Source organism: Xiphophorus maculatus, chromosome 12, assembly GCF_002775205.1.
Source record: "Xiphophorus maculatus strain JP 163 A chromosome 12, X_maculatus-5.0-male, whole genome shotgun sequence".
Lineage (NCBI taxonomy): Eukaryota > Metazoa > Chordata > Actinopteri > Cyprinodontiformes > Poeciliidae > Xiphophorus > Xiphophorus maculatus.
In genome coordinates this window covers 7,221,692-7,239,777 of record NC_036454.1, presented here as the reverse complement: position 1 = coordinate 7,239,777, position 18,086 = coordinate 7,221,692, and the positions used below count along the sequence as shown (strand labels likewise).

General features: G+C 35.5%; 1 protein-coding gene across 1 annotated transcript; it reads right to left on the bottom strand.

Moving 5' to 3' along the window:
- Positions 1-940: 940 nt before the first annotated feature.
- LOC102223249 (proline dehydrogenase 1, mitochondrial-like) lies at positions 941-15,960 on the bottom strand. The gene is made up of 14 exons (XM_023344166.1): positions 15,093-15,960; positions 12,964-13,169; positions 10,792-10,826; positions 10,554-10,703; positions 10,317-10,381; positions 10,101-10,211; positions 8,225-8,298; positions 7,953-8,034; positions 6,954-7,046; positions 6,044-6,190; positions 5,690-5,865; positions 5,000-5,098; positions 4,741-4,829; positions 941-2,942 (listed from the first exon to the last, which is right to left on the bottom strand). The coding sequence occupies exons 1-14, from the start codon at positions 15,456-15,458 to the stop codon at positions 2,752-2,754; spliced, it is 1,884 nt and encodes a 627-aa protein (XP_023199934.1). The 5' UTR covers positions 15,459-15,960; the 3' UTR covers positions 941-2,751.
- Positions 15,961-18,086: the final 2,126 nt, after the last annotated feature.

The following is an 18,086-nucleotide window of genomic DNA, read 5'->3' as shown; positions in this document are numbered from 1 at the left end:
TGGCACACAATCCCTGATTATGGCTCAAACAGCAGCTGGGATGCAGCAACGAGCCAATCCATCTATTTCATAAAAAAAAAAAAACAAAGGTTGAGACGTTTCCCCGAAAAATAATGCTTCTTTATTTAGATGAGCAGTGCTTTGGAAGACACCAAACTTCCGCCCTTTAAAATAACAAAGACTCACCTAAACAATCATACTGAGAAAAGTCAGCATTACACCAGTCATATTTTCCTATGCTGACTTACTGCCTGACTGTGTCCTTCAATGATGTCTTGGTTAATAATATGCTAAGTGGATGGTAGGTTTAGCTGATTTGGAAGCTGTGCAAAATTCTTCGATTTGTAATCTGTGAAGCAAACCCAAAAACTTCCAGGAAAACCAGTGAGAAGGGATTCTGTTGGCAAATGTATACCCAGAAGGTGTTCCTAAAATCAAAGGCATCTTGATTCTTAATTAAACCAATAGAACAGAGCAACAGTGACAGCTCTGCTGTGCTCTGCTGCAGTAAAACTCACCAGCCGCTAACATTTCTTTTGAGTAATGATTAATGCATCCAATTTCTGTGATCTGCACTGAGTGAAGTATCAGGGGTAATTAAATGATGATGGTCTACAGAGCACAGACTCCTCGCACAAAATGACAAGGCCATAATTACTATGAAGCTTAGTTTTCCCCTGACATAAATATGAACTGTGTATCAATAACTGAGGAAAATGTATTTCCTGGTGAAACCTAAAGTGTGAAAATGACCCTTTACTGTACTAATTTTGTAAAAAGAAAATGTGAAAATGCTCTATTGCTCCTTTAGTGTTTTACACTGCCTTGCATAGTCTTTGAACTTTTCCACTTGTGTCACATTACAACCACAAAATGTTAAGTGCATTTGAAATGTATGTCTGTGAAGAGGGAAGAAAAAGAGACAAAATAATCTGAAAGGTATTTGTGTTCAAGTCTCTTTACTCTGATAGCCATAAATAAAATCCAGTCCAACCTTCAAAAGGTTTCTGCAGGGTTACACAAACTCTTACATTTATTAAGATACATTTAATGTCTTAAAACGTCTTAGATATACAGCCCACAAGTCATGACTGTCCAACTGAACAACTTGGGAGAAGTTAATTGAAATACAGTACAGGTGGGGGAATCGGTTGAAAGTACCGCTATACGCTGAATATGTGGAAGAAGTTGCTTTGATCAGTTCAGACCAAATCTGAACTTTTTGCCCGACAAGCAAAATGCTCAGTGTAATTGGAAAGCTAGAATTATTATGCTGTGGGAATGGTTTTCTTCAGCAGAGATGGGAGAGCAGGTCAAATGATGGAAATGAATGCAGGTAAGTTCTGGAAGTAAACATGTTCCAGGCTGCAAAAGACTGAAGACTAAGGGAGAGGTTCCATAAGTACGACGGCTCAGGACATACAGCAACATCAAAGCATATTCATGACCTACATCCTCTTGAGTACACTTGAAAATTGTTGTTCACATACTGTCTATATACTGTGCAATTTGACAGTATGTCTGTGAAGACATACAGTCTGAAGCATTTGTCAAAGAAAAATTAACAAAAATTTGAAGTCTTTAGATCTACAAAGCTGGTAGAGATGAAACCCAAACGAACTGCAATTGAAACAGCAGTGAAAGATGAGTGTACAAAGTATTGATTCTAAGGAACTTAATATAAATGCACACAAAAATGTTGAAAACTACATATGCTTTTCCCTTCTACTTCACAATAATGTAGTAATGATAACTGGTTTAAATCAAATCCATTGAAATTTGTATTTGTAAGGTGACACAATGTAAGAGTTCCAGGTTTGTGATTATTTGTAAGACGCTCCATTTGTTTACTGAACGATTTTGGATTGCTACAAAGTTATATCAGAAAAAAAAAGATTTCCTTTCAATATATTTATATCAGTGTAATTTATCAAAACCCACTGATGAGGAAAAGGCAACTTTGTGTGAAAATTTAAAAAAAAAACTCAGGTTTGTAGATCCTAGTATAAAAGGTTAACCAATATAACATTTTTACTTGCAACACCTCACTCATAGAATCCATCAAGCACAAAAATAGAAACCTTGACATTTTTAAATTGCAAATTATAAAGAGATGAGGGATATCATATGGTTTAAGGTTTCTCAATGATTCAGGAACACGTCTTGTTTTCAAACTGGCGACACACTTTCAGACACAAAGACACAGTACAGGGATGCCCTCACTGGCAGTGTGTGGCTGGAATAGAGTGGATAAAAAATAAAACGGAAAATGTGTCCTTTGCTGCAATTTAAATCCAGTCTGTTATTTTTATTATTATCTATCCTCTCCAAGATAAATGGAGTAATAACGAAGGATGCCCACCCTAGTGTTGTTGACATTTTAGGGAGTCCTTTTGGAGCAGTAAAGATGCCCATTTGATGGATGCCAGAGCTCTACAGACAGCACAATGACAAAAATGAGGAATTCTGTTAGTTGTTGTGGCAGATAAAAAAAGAAATAGGGATCTGTAACAGGACTTGGATGGGTTGAAGGTGGGTGAAAATAATAAAGCCCCATGCAGTTCATCTGCAAAAAAAAAGAGGAAAAACTACAGAACATAATAAAACAGGACATGCACAGGGAGAGAGTTGGAGCAGACAGCTGCAGCAGTAGCCATCAAGCTAGAGAGAAAGTTTGATAGCGGCTGCTGCTAAAAAAAAAATCCCTCAAGGAGCTGACAAACTCTCCTCTCAGTTTCTGCTTCTGTGTTTTCAGTACACTGGTCTGTAGAGAAGCTCCCCAGAGACAAGTCGACGTTTCAACTCCTTCCACAGCAGCTCTCTCTCTTTTTGGGCACCCTTCATGAAGCCTCGGTTCTCCTGTGCCCGTCGGGACAAGTAGGGCATCACCTCACTCACCGGCCCGTAGGGGACGTACTTGTAGACAGGAAAACCTGCCTGGCCTGAGATAAGACAAAGAAAACAAGGTATTCTACCATTAAAAGAAATAATTTTGTTATACCTTTCCTTGTAGACCTATTACTGGTTTCAAGGAGAACCAATGTTTTTGAAAGCTAATCAATCAACGTTTGCTCACAAAAGATTAAGTAAAAACCTAAGAGTTAAAAAAATAATCGGTTCTAATCTCACTTTAATCTCAGAAAGAAAGAAAATGAGAAGACAAAAATAAAAATACATAATTTTCCGAGTAAGCGAGATAATTGGTCAGTTTGCCAACATCCACTATGATAAAATGAAAGACATTTTTATTTGGACAGTCAAGCCGCTCTCAGAAAAAACAGTTTCTTGTGTATTACCAAATATAGACTTTACTGCATCTTTTTAAAAAAAAAAAAGAGTCTCAACAACAATCTTAAACCAGTGTGTCTGTCTTTGACTGACATCATTAAGTCTTAAGAGATGAGGTCATTTCGACCCCTCATACTTTTTAGTCTGCGCAGTCCAGCGGGGTCGCTCTGACCTTGTGATCCTGTCTTTAAAAAGGATTTTTTGTGTATGTGTATTTATGGGAACTCGCAGTCTGACTATCCCATTTCCTGACAGTAACATTTGCCATATTAAGTGTCATAATAAGTGTCACTCTAAGACTCAATCAAAACAAGCATCTTCAAAATAATGATGCTCCTTTTGTTTTCTTGAACAAAAAACTGTTGGGCAGGTTAGAAAAATTTATTATTTTGAAAATCTAGCTTATTATTTCTACATAGCAGCTCTAATGAATTAATTATGGGTCAATTTTGACTAAATCATAAAATCTAACTGGCCAACTAAACTGGGAAGAAAAGCAAAGCAACAGTCTTTGCAGATGAAAAGTCAATATTAGAACGTATTCTTCACTTTAATTACATATGTTTTGTCAGTCAATAATTACAAGAATTGTATTTTTGCTTTAGGTTATTAAACCACGAGAATCTCATAGCCCATGGCTATTTCCACAGAACAGGACATCTTATGTTAGATTGACCCAAAAGGACATTTTACAGATGGACTCTTGTTGTTGCTCGGCTGCACTGACTTTGAAGTTGTCAGGTTATATGCTAAGCATAACTATGATTTTCTTGGTGTTTACCTTTCAGATAAATGTTTTATCAGAATCATCCATCAAACTAAACACGTTGCAGCAAAACAAAGTTTCGACAAAAGCCTCCTGGCTAACAGTTTTCCTAAAAGACAATATCATAGAAATACATAAGTTTTGACTTTCTGAGTGACTGACAAATAATAAAAATCTCATCTCATCTCTAATATAGTTTGGAAGGTAGTGACTCCAGTATGACTGCACCTTCTCTCTCTCTTTAGAAAGCAACAAAAAGAATTGGTGTATCTCTGTTTACATCCATAACAGTTCATTTCATCCTGAGCCCCATGTTGACAGACAGCTGTCTTTCACCAGTGTGTCTGTCTTTGACTGACAAATAAAGTGGTGAGAACAACAGTGATACTTCGTTAAGACAGGTGGTCAATACTGAGTTGTCTCAGTTCATATGTCACCTTGCAGGCTGGAGGTCGGCTTTGACATGTGAAATGTTTGTCGGTGTAACCCGTAAGGTTCCTGAGAGTAGCTTGAAGGCCTCATGGGACGCAGCTGAGAGCTGCAGGGGGGAGGACAGATAATGCACATCCTGCAGAGGCTGGACTGAAACTCTCAAATCATTGTTACGTAAGGCAGGAAGGATTGTTGCCTTGTCCCTGTGTGACTGTGGAGGAGAGTGGGCAGGGTGCTTTCTGTGTTTTCCTCACCCAGTGGGAAGCTGATCTGATCACACATGCCCAGTAGTTGACCGAAGAACACCTTGTTCTCTGCTGGTAAGAGACCGAGCTCATTCATTCTGAATGATTGAGACAAACAAATAACATTAGCTCAGTTTCTGAGACACATGCGGTCGAGAGAAATACATATATATATATATATATATATATATATATATATATATATATATATATATATATATATATATATATATATATATATATATATATATGAGAAATCTAATCTTACCTTTTTAGGGTGTATTTTATTGTGTCCTCATTATGAGAGGCAACCATAACATTGGCCTTTCTGTTAAGAGCAATCTCGTCCAGCACATAGTGCAAACACCTTTCCAAAGGACAAATGAAAATAAACAGAGGTTGGTTGTAATATTTTCTTTAAACATCGTAGATATGGTCACAATTAGGGTTGCACAATACAAGGAAAAAGTGAAATTGTATTAGTTTAGTCTTTTATTGTAAGTTCAATAGCCATTGAAATTAAGCTACTTTTTCCTCACTCTCCTGGTTCTTTTCCATCATCACAAGGCCCTACCAATGACTTGAGCCTCTGCATGTTATCCACTAACATCTACACCAGGTGTGGGCACAAAAGGTAGGGAGAGTCTAACTAGATGGGAAATTATTGTATCTTACTCAAAAGCAGAGTTCAAATGCAAGGCACTAAAAATATAATAGCTTCTTATATATCGTATCCAAGCTCTCCAAGTCAATGTTTGGGATTAGATATGTTTTATTGATTTAGTGATTAGTTTTGGGACCCAAAGAAAAATTGCTTGCTACCTTTAAATTATGTAACACATATAGTCAGCTAGCTTTTTATGAAAATAGAAAATGTGAACTTAGTTTTTATATTCAGTTCCAAAGTATCAGATTTAGTCAGATTATAACAAATGAAGAAACAAGCCATGGTTCAAACCTGTGGTACATTGTGCTAGTAGACTCATAGTTGGGGTTTATAGGGTCTTCATATCGGAACTCCTCCGCTCTCTCTCGCTCCTGATACATGTATGCTCCACGTACCAGCTTAGCGGCAAAACACCAACCCTCCCTTCTGGACAGTTCTACATCCACAGTTACATTTTTGTATGCTTCCTGCAAAATAAAAAGAGAAGAGCAAGTGAGATTTTATTTATGTTCTCATTCGTCTTTACCTCTAGAGCTCTACATCTAATATTTTAGCTGCTTAAACATAAAATTCTTTAAAGTTATTGTATTGCTACAATTCTCAAGTAATTTATAAGTTTAATTGTTTGGTTTTGTTGGTTCTAACCTTTAGGTAGCACTGGTAGGTGTTGAAAATAACAGGCTTCTCCCTGTTATAGATCTTCTGTGAATCCAGTGTAAGTTTACTGATGGCTGGCTGGAAATAGGTTTGCTCTGCATCCACCATTAAGCGAACATCGTTTTCTAAGGCACACTGTGAAACAATATTTTTAATTAAAATTACTTAATGATGTACCAGTCAAGATTTTTTTTTCTAGAATTAATCATATTTAACATTTTGACTGTTAAATACAATGGGTAATGCACATTTCTCTGATACAAAATCCCACACCTTTCTAGACTCAGTCCATATTTTGTTATTACAAAGACCGAAAAAAAATCACTATGAATTTACTCCGAATACCGACAGCGATGTAAGTTTGAATACAAAGTCTAAAAAAACATAGCTGAATGGAGAAAGATGGATGGAAGGACAGGAGACAGAAAAACAAATGGATGGACAGCATATAAATAAAGGGATTGATGGTTGGTGATGGATGGACAAAGAAATGAAAGGACAAATGGATTGATGAATTTGTGGGTGGATGGAAGGATGGATACAGCTGGATGCCGTATTTAGACTACCAATTCCCATTTCTGGACATATATTTATAAACAAATTTCATACTTTTTCATACTCCGTAGGAACCTTTATACAGCACTTTTCAAGTTTTATTAATTACATTATGAATGGAATTCTCTAACTTGAACAAAAAAACACACAGATTTGCACAATGACAGCTTTAAGAGTGAATATAAGGTGATTACAATATAGACATTGCAAGCAGAAACATTGTAAGAAAAGGCACAAAAAAGTTGTATATATTGATATTGGTCAAAAATGTCAACTTTGCTAAAACTGTGTTCATAGCTAATCCATAATAAACATTTAGAGCTTCCGTGTAATTTCTGATTACCTTGGCCAATACATCAAGGCGCTCCAATGTCCTCTTTAGCTGATTCTCATCCTCTATGGTGAAGTTTTTCAGCAGAGGCTCCAGTTTATCCAGCTATAGAAACAACAAGCACAGACTAACCTACGGACCAAAACATATCTAAAAGGTAAGGTAAGATAAGGTACTTTTTACCTTACCTTACCTTTGTGTATATCTGAGCTCTATGTAGCTCAGGTAGACATAGAGCTACTACTAAAACACAGTGGTAGCTCTATTTAAATAATTTAAATGTATTTTCAAATTCTAGGAGTTTTATAAATATAAAAATATAAAAGGTTCAGTTTGATCAAATAAATAAATAAGTCTTCTAGTAAATTCTTTTCATCCTTTGTCACTTTTTATGTAATGTTTTAATTTTACATATTGTCACATTAAATTACTGCCTCATATAGGAAATATTTAACCTCAATTAACTTTAACTGGTTTTAAAAAAACGAAAACTATGTACTTAGCTTCTAAAGAGCCATATTCTTTATTAGGGTGTTAAGTAGTTTTTTTATTTTTTTGATAATACCACTTTTGATGAGAATGCTATTAAAAATTTCTAAATGAGATTAGTTGATTGTCTAGTGGAATACTGCATATAATAAAATAAAGAAAAAAGTAAAATAAAAGTCAGAGAGCTTAACCTTTAAAATATGGTGTATTGATGGTTTTCATAGAATTTCAAGTCCATAGTTGTTAAATAAATTAACTGCAGCAAGTTGTTTTCAGAGCTTCAAAATTATAATTGCATCACTTCATTTCTTTTTTGCAAATTTTAAGTACATTCTTTCATTTGGATTATAACTAAATCCAAATGCTAGCAGCAACAGGTCTAAAGGTGCTAATGAAAACCAACATTTTAACTGTAACTTATGCTTATCAAGTTTGCAAGAGAAGAATTAATTCGACCCTAAATCTAATGCATAAAATTGTATTTGAATTGTGTTATGTTTCAAAGAATTATGCTCTTCTCACTTTTACATTTGGAGCTAAAAGCAGGTCTGATGTGTTCACTCTGTCATCTAGTAAACTGTTCCAATCAAGGTTGTCAATGCATCTGTTGGGGATAAAAATGGAAGAATATTACATAATTGCACTAAATTATGATAAAAGTTTGCAACAATGTGATGCAAACATTGTGCATAATTTCTCATTAGCGTCAATAATCTAACAAAACACACCTCATGTAAAGACAAAGTAGATTGTCTGTATACAATGGACATGTGGTATTATGTGTTTGTGCCTACCCTGCTGAGTCTCCTTTCTTTCTAGTAAACCAGCCATGGAAGTCACCTTTTGCACCCAGTTTGATGATCAGTTCCTGTAATCACAAAAACAGCTACATTTCTAGGGCCTTCTCAATAAATCTGCGTGCAGGATACTTAATAAAATTGTGACTCTGCAAAATTCATAAATGTGCTGAGCATCAGAAGGACATAATAAGAAAATGTAGTAGACATGCACATCCTCCCCTTATAAATCACAGTGCTTGTGGAAATGAGCACACTTGGATTAGGCTTTATATCCAATTAATGATCAATGCAAAGCGGCTCAAGAATGCTAATGAGAAATAATGTGCCTGCAGATTTCTGACTGCACAGAGAAGCTGAGAGGAAGACCAAAAAATGTATTTCATGTGCTAACAGGCAAGTATTTGCCATATGTCAAAAGCTATTTAAATCTGATTCTTGTGTTCATGTTGTTTCCTAGCAGTAGCTAATAGGAGTATTTATTTGTGGAAAAAGTCTAAAAGTAAATAAATGATACTTAAACTTGCAGAACCCTAGATAGTAATATCTTGTACAGATGTATGTTCAACAACTAACACAACTTACTTATTCACTTTAGCTTAATTGGATTAAACAGAACTCAAAGACAATATGCATGCTATGCTTTGACTGCTTCTGTTTTTTGTCGTTGTGTTGACAGTAAGGTTTGACCACGTAAGAATCAATAAAATGTCTAACTTAGCTTTATTAAGCTCAAGCTTTGGCTTAACTTAGATCAGCTTTATTCAGTTGACCTTAACTTTGCTAAGCCTGATTTATCTTTTGGTAAAGGAACTGTTCCTTTTACCTTATTTCTACCATTTATCTTTGTTTAAGATAATTTATCTTACTTTAGATTATATTATCCTAACATAGTTTATGTCAGGTTGTCTTAGTTAGTTTTCTGAGTTTTCTTAGTTCACAATTCAGATAAGATTAAAACTTAACTTTTCTAATGTCTGACTTTTTAACTTAGTTTGGTTTAACCAAGCTTCCCTTCAACCTTAATTTACTTTACCTTATCTTACCTTTACTTGGTTTACTTTGAGTAGGATAAAGTTATTGTAGCATATTGCCTGTCCTTGTTCAGTGAAATTGAGTTTAAAATAATTTATCTTCTCTTATCTGATCAAATTTTCAGATTTTTAATTTGTCTTAGTTTAGCCTAATTTATTCTACCTTAGTATATCCTACAATAAACGTTAGTTTGATTTATTGTACATTAATTTATCTTATTGTTACATGTCCTGTTTTATTTGTATTTTCTTACTGTCTAACTCATTGTCTTATGCTTTTATTGCCTAACAAAAAATTCCAATGTAAACAGCATCTCACTAAGGTGAGCAAGAATCTAGGTTTTGGTCTTTAGTTTATAGTAATAGTCTGTACTTGTATGGTGCTTCACAAAGTCCCCAAAGTGCTTTACATTACATCCACTGGTTCACCCCTTCTAAACACCTGCTGATGGTGGCAGCCACCCCCACCTGCTGATGGTGGCTATTGATTGAAAAGAGGACCTGCATACTCAGCAAGAAAAGACAAGACCAACTTTAACATGTAGACAAGCTGCACATCAGTTCGCCAACTTATCTCCTCACTGTTAGAATTTAAAATTTTCTTAGTGTCCTTAATGTTCAAACACGAGTCAATCTGAATACAGGTGCAGACTCCACTTCCGAGCATCTTTCAAGCCCCATTATTTTAGGCATGTAGTATAAGGTTGAAAAATAAGCTCCTGCATTACAACATGTAGTAATATCCTGTTGCTGCCTATGTGGTGTTTGTGAGAGATAAATTTACCCATATGAGATTGAATTAAAAGATCTCTGGACTCAAAGAAGAAGAAAAAACTCACCTGCAACTGTGTCAGCTCCAGCCTCTGCTCCAAGGACTCCATGCCATCCTGCTGTGATGACAGGAACGTGAAAAATCGCTGCCATTTCACGAGGACCTCTGAGAACCGGAGCTTATCGAAACAAAGAGAAGAAAAGATCTTATTCTTCTTCTCTCCTGCTGCTATTCCTCGAGCTAGATTGTCAAACTGAGCTTTACATTATCATTTACAGCTTACCAGAAGCTGGGGTCGTCCAAGTGCAGTCATTTTGATTGCAGAAAAGCCATCCATAGAACTCCCACCTATGGATAGGAATCTGTCTGATTATGATGTAAAGACATTTGCTGTAACAATTTAGAAAGAAGTAAATAAGCATATTGCATAACTATTGGGGTCCTATTTAAATTTATGACTTCAATAAAATGCATGAAACCAGCTTATTTTCAAAATGTATCACTTATTTAGTTTACCTACCAGATGCTTTGATACACTTCATAAAGGTCTCCATATGCTGGTCACATTTGGCCTCATCAGCATAGAAATATGTGCAGGTTCCAATCACTTCTCTCTGACTGTCACCTAATTGCTCGCCTGCTTCGTAGTTTTTCTCTCTGTAGCCCTCGCCTGGGGATGAAAACAAATTTGCATGCCTATTTCTTCTAATTGCGTCATGTGCTGTGTACACAAATGAGAACAAAACAAGGCAGCTTACCTATGCTCCCTTTCCCTCCAGCGGAAACGCTTGAGCTGAAATAGGAGTGTTGAGAAAAGGCAGTTAATTTGCTCAGGATTGGGGCAACATTAGAAAAGCAAGTTGCATCAGACTTTGCGAATTGACATTTCTTTGTGAACATTTTTGGTCTTGTGGCTTGCCGTAGAGTGTCATTGTGTTTGATGACCTTAAACGCTGTATGCTGAAACATCCTTGATGTTTGATGCTGACTCCCTCATGGGGCCTTGAAGCGTCACTTTTCACTTGACCTATTTCCCCTTCCCATCATAAGGTATCAGATGTAAACAAACATCTGACTTAACAGAGAGCAAGTCAGTCATCAGAAATTCAGGAGAGCTGATGGGAGTTGTGTCCTTTTATCACTGCAACATTTTGACAGAATGAAGCAGTTGAAAATTGGATCACGCTGCAATACAATTCATATAGAACTAAAAATGTTTTTAAAAAACTAATTTTAAGTGATATTTTAGTTTGTAAGCTCAGTTCCCCAAATTTTGAATTGTTTGCACTGTAAAAGCACAGCATCTTTGGATCTTTGGTCTAGTTCTTAGTGCAAATATTTTAGTACACTTGAAATAAGACAAAACTAACTTACAGTTAACTTTTCAGCCAAACAGGAGCTTGTTTTAAGTAAATAATTTCTTAATTCTGATGAAAAAGAACTGGTTGCATTAGAAGATTATTTCATTTATAACAAGACATTTTCCCATGTTATGAGAACAGACATCAGTTTCATAAAATGAATTAATATTCATTAATATTACTTAGTACTAAGTAATACTAACAATAAGATATAAGTACCCACTCAGACTTATTATGAGTGAGTAATGACTTCTAGCATTAAAACCAAGATTAGATTTGTTGTTTTATCACTTACAAAACATAAGACTTTAAATATTTGCTTAAATAATCTATATTAGGCAATAAAAAAACAGGGATTCTTTTAACACTGACAAAACAACCTGGGGATTACTGTAGGCATCTCCCTCTTAAAAGTAATCCAGTGTTTGTTTCTCTTCCTTATAGTCTGGCTTTTCCAGCTCACTGGGGAGCTTGTCAGATGGAGTTGGTGTAATTTTGTCCCCTGGTCTAAAAATGAGCAACTGTCAAACTTAAATGTTTCAGGTCATAAAATAAATTTTAATATCAGACAAAAAATAAATAGTAAATACAAAATGCAAAATCTAAATAATGAACTCTATCAAAACTAGCCTTGTTCTACGTAAAAATATAACTGAATTAACTAATTACCCACATTTGTTTTTGTATTTAGTTTGTATTCAGCTCTAGAACATTTAACTGTGATAAAAACATCAAAACAAAATCTGTAAGAGCCATGTACTTTTTCTCAACACTGTAAAATAGAATAAGTAGGTCATAATGAAGGCAATGACATTCGACAAAACATAAAAAAACTAAGGTACTTCTTTGTGCCACAATTTGACACAGTAGTCAGCTGTCACTCTACATCAACCTAGAATTATGCTGCCTGAAAACCTTACACTTCATTCACCGTTTTTGACCTTTTAAAAATCTGAGATGTCATACAAGATATACAGGGTCTTTGTACTTAGTACAGTACACTGAATAAATCTGACAAGTTGATTTTTCTATTTTGCTTCTAAGAAATTCTCATCAAAATGTTCCCTCTTATTCACTCAACTGACTCAAGTAACTGTGAAGAAGGCCAAACTGTCTATATTTAATCTTGGTCTGTGAAAATGTTCTAATTATTCCACATATGCATCAACGCCCAGAGCTGAGAGTGAAGTAACATTGCTGCTGTCTAGAGACAGTGGTTGCACAAGGATTTTACTGTCATCCTAGTTTACATCAGGAGGCAGATCAGATAGCTGCTGCCTTGTGCTGTCCATGTGACCGGATGCCAGGCAAGTGACAAAATACTGCCAATCTAAATAGGTGCCAAAAAAATCACAGTTTTTATCTTAATCTTATTTTTTTCACAATTCTTCATCTAATTTTTCCAATTTAGATGAATAGTTGCAAATTATAAAATGTATGTAATTTGTCATATATTTGATAAAAGTTGATGGAAATAACATCTAAAACACAAATTCAGAGAAATGGTTATTCATGTTTTATGTAGTATCAGTTCTAATGTCAAATAAAAAGCAACAAATGTCATATTACCTCTCTTTCTGAGTTTCCTCCTTCTGGCTGATGTCCTCCTCGACACTGTAGTCCAGAACAGAGCCAACGCCAAAGGCCTGGTTCTTCTGGATCAGAGGTTTAATGGATATGTGATCCTCCCCAGCAACAAACTGGCCATAGAAGGTCATCTTCATGAGCTGATCAAAAAGCTTCTGGCCTAGAATTTTTTTACCAAGATCCATTATCTAGGCAAAAAAGGTGAAAACATTGCTATAGTCTTGGAGTATGAGAGACAATGACAGTGTGGCTCTTCATTTGTGTCACAATAGTACTGATGACTCATAGCACTCAATGATAAACAATTACTTGACATGTTTTAAATGTACCTAACAATGTAAAAACCTAAAAGCAGCAAGCTATTGCTAAATAGATAGTTAAGAAAACAAGTAAATAAAATTAAACATCAGTAAATTATTGTGAAGGTTAGGATTGTGCATGATACCTGCATGCAAAAAAGTGTACAAAGACACCTACTGCAATGCAGCAGGTGTGCTTTTATCCTGTTTAAATATTATAAACGTAAACTACTATGAACTGGCAGTTTGGCCTTAATGAGGTTTTAATAGTACGGAAATTTAAATGAAAAATAAACTAAGATGTGTATGTGTTTGTTTCTATTGGGTATATTTAATTTAACATGAATAGACTTTAAAAGGTACAATCTCTGTACTGCGACCCTGTCATTGAACTTAGTTTTGTGGTGTCAGAGGTATTGTTTAACTGTGGTTTTGAAATACATATTATAGTGCTAGTTATTGGTGATTTTAAATAATGCCTAAAAATTAAGCTTTGTCCATCATATATTCTCCTGATATACTGGAGAATCAGAGCATCCAATGTCAATAGTGCAAATGACTTCTTGAACTTCAATACTTATCAGCTAATTACACAAGTACAATAAATCCAAGTTCTCTATGTCAGAAACAAATGTGCAGATGATTTTTGTTTTATGAAGCAGAAAATCTTTTAGGAAGCTATTAGAAAGGTCAGTTCATAAAGTCATACAAAACTGCAAATAAGGTAATTGTTGCTAAAACAGCAGATCAAGTTAATACTAATTTTCTATAAACAATATTTCCTAAATAAAAACAGATTAAATTTTGCCAGTAGCTGCATAAACTGTCATATCTGAGGTGTGTTTAAAATGCAATAAAGGATTAATATTTTATAGATAACAACTTTGAGACATTTAATGCAAATTATGTTTTTCTATCATTGAGCAGACGTAATTTTATTTAGTCGGTCTTTTGTACTGATTTAGCACTTAGGTCATTTTTTTATTTCACACATCTAATAAGATTTATAATGAAACAGGCTAAATTGAAATTGTACAAGATGATATTCTTAGCAAAAGTCAGACAAGTAAGAGTGAAGATGAAAACAGCCTAAGAATGATTTGATACAGCTCTCTGATGTGTAAAATGTAGATGGATGTGCATCTGTTAGGCAGACAAAGCAGCTTTGTCACAACATTAAATCATTAGTGGATAAGAAAAGTGTGTTTATGTCTGAACATATACGAGATTAAATCCAACTACACATTTATTATCGCAAATTTATCATCTGCCACATGTAAAGTAACATTGTACATGTGAACAGAAATATTGGTCCATAGAAAACCTCTCAGCTACTTTACTTTATAAATAGTATCTAGCTTGCATTATGCAACAGGTTGCAAAGAGCTTGACGTGCAAAGGCAGGTTGTAATTTGAGACATGGGTGTGCTGCAGGATGTTTGGTTTGTTAGCAATCAGGGACAACACAATAGTCTGTAATGTATTGTGGTTTCAGTTTATGGTCTACAAATTTGAAAATTGGTAAAGATACTAATTGTTTTTAAACAGCTATAAATATTTGGGTAAAGGTTATCAGCTCTGACTAATAAATCATATCTAGCCCACTGTGACAAGGTAATGTCTGCAGAGTTAACAGTAGGATCGCGTGTGCCTTGCTTTTAAGTTTATCGCCATTCTTCTAACCTGTTGCTATAGTGTTGTAAATACTGCTTACAGCATCATAGTATTAATTTAAATCGTTCTGAACCCACAAAACTACATCACCAGAAATATTCCAATTCCTATTTGTTAGTTTGCTACTGTCTGCATTACCTCTTCATTCTTATCAACCAGGAAGTCATAGGAACAAAGTTTGAAAACCACCAAACTTCTGAGTAGCTCTAATGAGTCTTTGCTCCTATAAGCTTCCTGGCTTTGCTCAAAGTCTACGGAGATCTCGTTAGCGGCGGAGGAAGAGTTGGTGCGGTCTCTCCCTGCTCCCCCACTCCTCCCAGGAGACTGCAGTCGGGCAGAGGCAAGCTGTGCTCCGCTCCGGTTTCTGCCATGGTCCGTCTTCTCCGGCCGGGTCGTCGAGCTGGAGGTAAAGGTGGATCGCAGTCTTCGGTTGGATAATAACCGCTTCAAGATAATCTCTGCGTTTACCCACGTGGGGGCTGGCACGGTTTTGACACAAAACATCCGGCAATGATAACGCAGAGAAGAAAGAATTGTCAAAGTCAGCACGCCATCTTCTTAGCTTGGCACGCGACAGTGTAAATAAACAGGACGTGCCTGTCAAAGGAATCACCTGATTGGTGGAAAGAGGGTGTGACGATCTCCACACCCAAAAACTATGCATCTGATCCAGCTTCTCAGAAAAGTATTCAATGAGTGAACTCCTCTTGCAGAGACTTTCATCGCATGGCCAGGTGTGGTTCTGGAGGCAGTTTTAACTGGTTCTGCAAAATAACTGAATAGCTTTCCCACCACCTTAAAGCTAAGTAGCCTTTTCACAGCACTGCAAAATGCAACTGTATCTGAATTCATGCGTTCCAGATTTATTTTTTCTTTCACATTTCACAGGTTGAATCTTTTATCATCCATTCTCTTTGACCGTCCAGCTCATTCTGAGGTATCCCAGGAATTATCCAGAGAGATTTTAATAATTCCAGGAAGTTCTAGAACTATACTAGCGTCTGCTTTCAGTGGGATGAGCTCTGACAGAAAACAACCTCAGGTTTTTCTGCACGACTCACAGAAGGAATCCTCGTGTATGTAACTTATCTCAGCTTATTCCTGTTATTGTGGAGTAGCAGCAGCTTTACTCTGAATTTTCCTCAGATCAATGTACTCCTCAGCCCTCTCTAAGGCTGAGCCAGGCTGCTCTATGAAGCTCTTTCATCTGCTTTTATTCAGAATTCTTTTAGTGATGGTCCACCTCTTATTGTCATAGGTTTGGCCTGGAATGTGAACGTACTGGAAACTGGAGAGCTTTTCTTTTCTACTTAGCTTTTGGTACTGTGGACTAGGAACAGCATCTTCATTACTGAAAATGCATCATTTAAAGTCTGTGTGATATTTAAAAATATATGTATTGTTTCATAGAACCCTTTGTGTTTTTGCTATTTTTTGTGGAACTTTCATAAAAATAGTAATAGCATTTCTTTCGCATCTGTTTCAAATAATGGCAGAGAGCAATGAAACACATTTGCTCATTTGTATTGATTTGTCAGAATGTTGAGGTCCTAATTTCACTTGAGCATGTCCTTTTGGTTCAAACTGCCACTCCACTTTACTTTAGAGTGAAATAATTCCACTATAGTACATTTTGTACTGGGTATGATTACTGAAAACTTTGATGTTGAACACATTTAACTATTAAGCTGAAATTGTGGTGGCATTTAAAGGTTTTTTTTTTCTTTCTTTGTGTTTTTTTTTTTTTACTTTGGTTGCTGATAATTCCCCTAATTGGACTATAAGACAAAATATTTTCTTTAGCCTTAAAATGTCTGATCTCAAAAATAACAAGTGAAAAATAAAATAAACCATTATGCCATTCTGATAATTGTGGATATGGGTTTTGTTTTTTTATTTGGTTTGTTTTTCTGATCATTTTGTTTATTTATGTTGGAAACGTCTTGCTGTATTCAGTTCTTTTCTCTGCATTCATTATTTGTTAGATCTCTGCTCTTTTTGACACAGTCAGTCTCTGCATTTGGGTTCTTTACTAACCACAAACATGACAAATCATAATCATAGTCATAATCAGAGCACATCCAGACCCACTCATTATACTGTATATAAGAAGGGTCAGTAAGTAACTCAATACATGTTATATGGTGACCACATGCAAGTTTAATTATCCCATAATGATTTCAGCCTACATCCTTTGAGTATTGGTGAAATTGTGCATCTAAAAGTTGCAGGAAAGTTGTGCAACTTGGGCACAACTATCCACATTGGATACATTTATATAAGTGTTCTGATAATAGTCATTTACCAAAATATCAACATTTAAGCAGGTATTAAAATCTTTTAACTGTCATGAGGAAACCAGTGTCCTTGTGGACCCATTGAATTATATTTAAGTGTTTTGTTGGTGACAGTTAAGGGGTTAAACATATGTTTTATTAAGTCTACATTTCTGGATTACATTTTGTCATGTTAACCCAGCAAAATTTGATATGTTTAACAAGGATTTTATGTCATAAGCAAACATTCCAAAGTGTGTGTTTGTTTTTTCTTTTTTTTACAAATAAAACTAAGAAAGGTTTGCCTAGCATTTGTATTTAGACATCTTTACTCTAAAATTAGCATTCAGAGTCCACATGTGTGCATTTTAATCTCAGTATAAATTCTGATATTCTATGAAGAACTCAAATTTGTTACAGAACGTTATTGAACAAACAGCATCATGAAGACCAAAAAGCACAGTTAAAGTGACAGATAAGGTTGTGGAAAAGTTGAAAGCAGAGTTTGGTTATAAAACAATGTCCCTAATTCTGAACACACAGTCTTCAGTCCACCATCTGAAGGGTATGACACAACTTCCTGTCCACTTAAACTGATTGGACACAGAAACAATCAGAGAGACAACCAAGTGACATGTGATGTGGTGACAAGAGGATCTGCAAAGATCCACAGCTTGATCGAACATTTTTTGGTTCTGTACTCCCAAAATCGAGCATTAATTAAACTGTTGTAAAAGAAACCACTGTAAAAGGGCTGTTTACAGTTTAGGGTGACGTGTAGGGAATACAGCAAACATGAGAGAATGTAGTCTATTCCAATGAGACCAAAACTAAACTTTTTTGTCTTCATATGAAA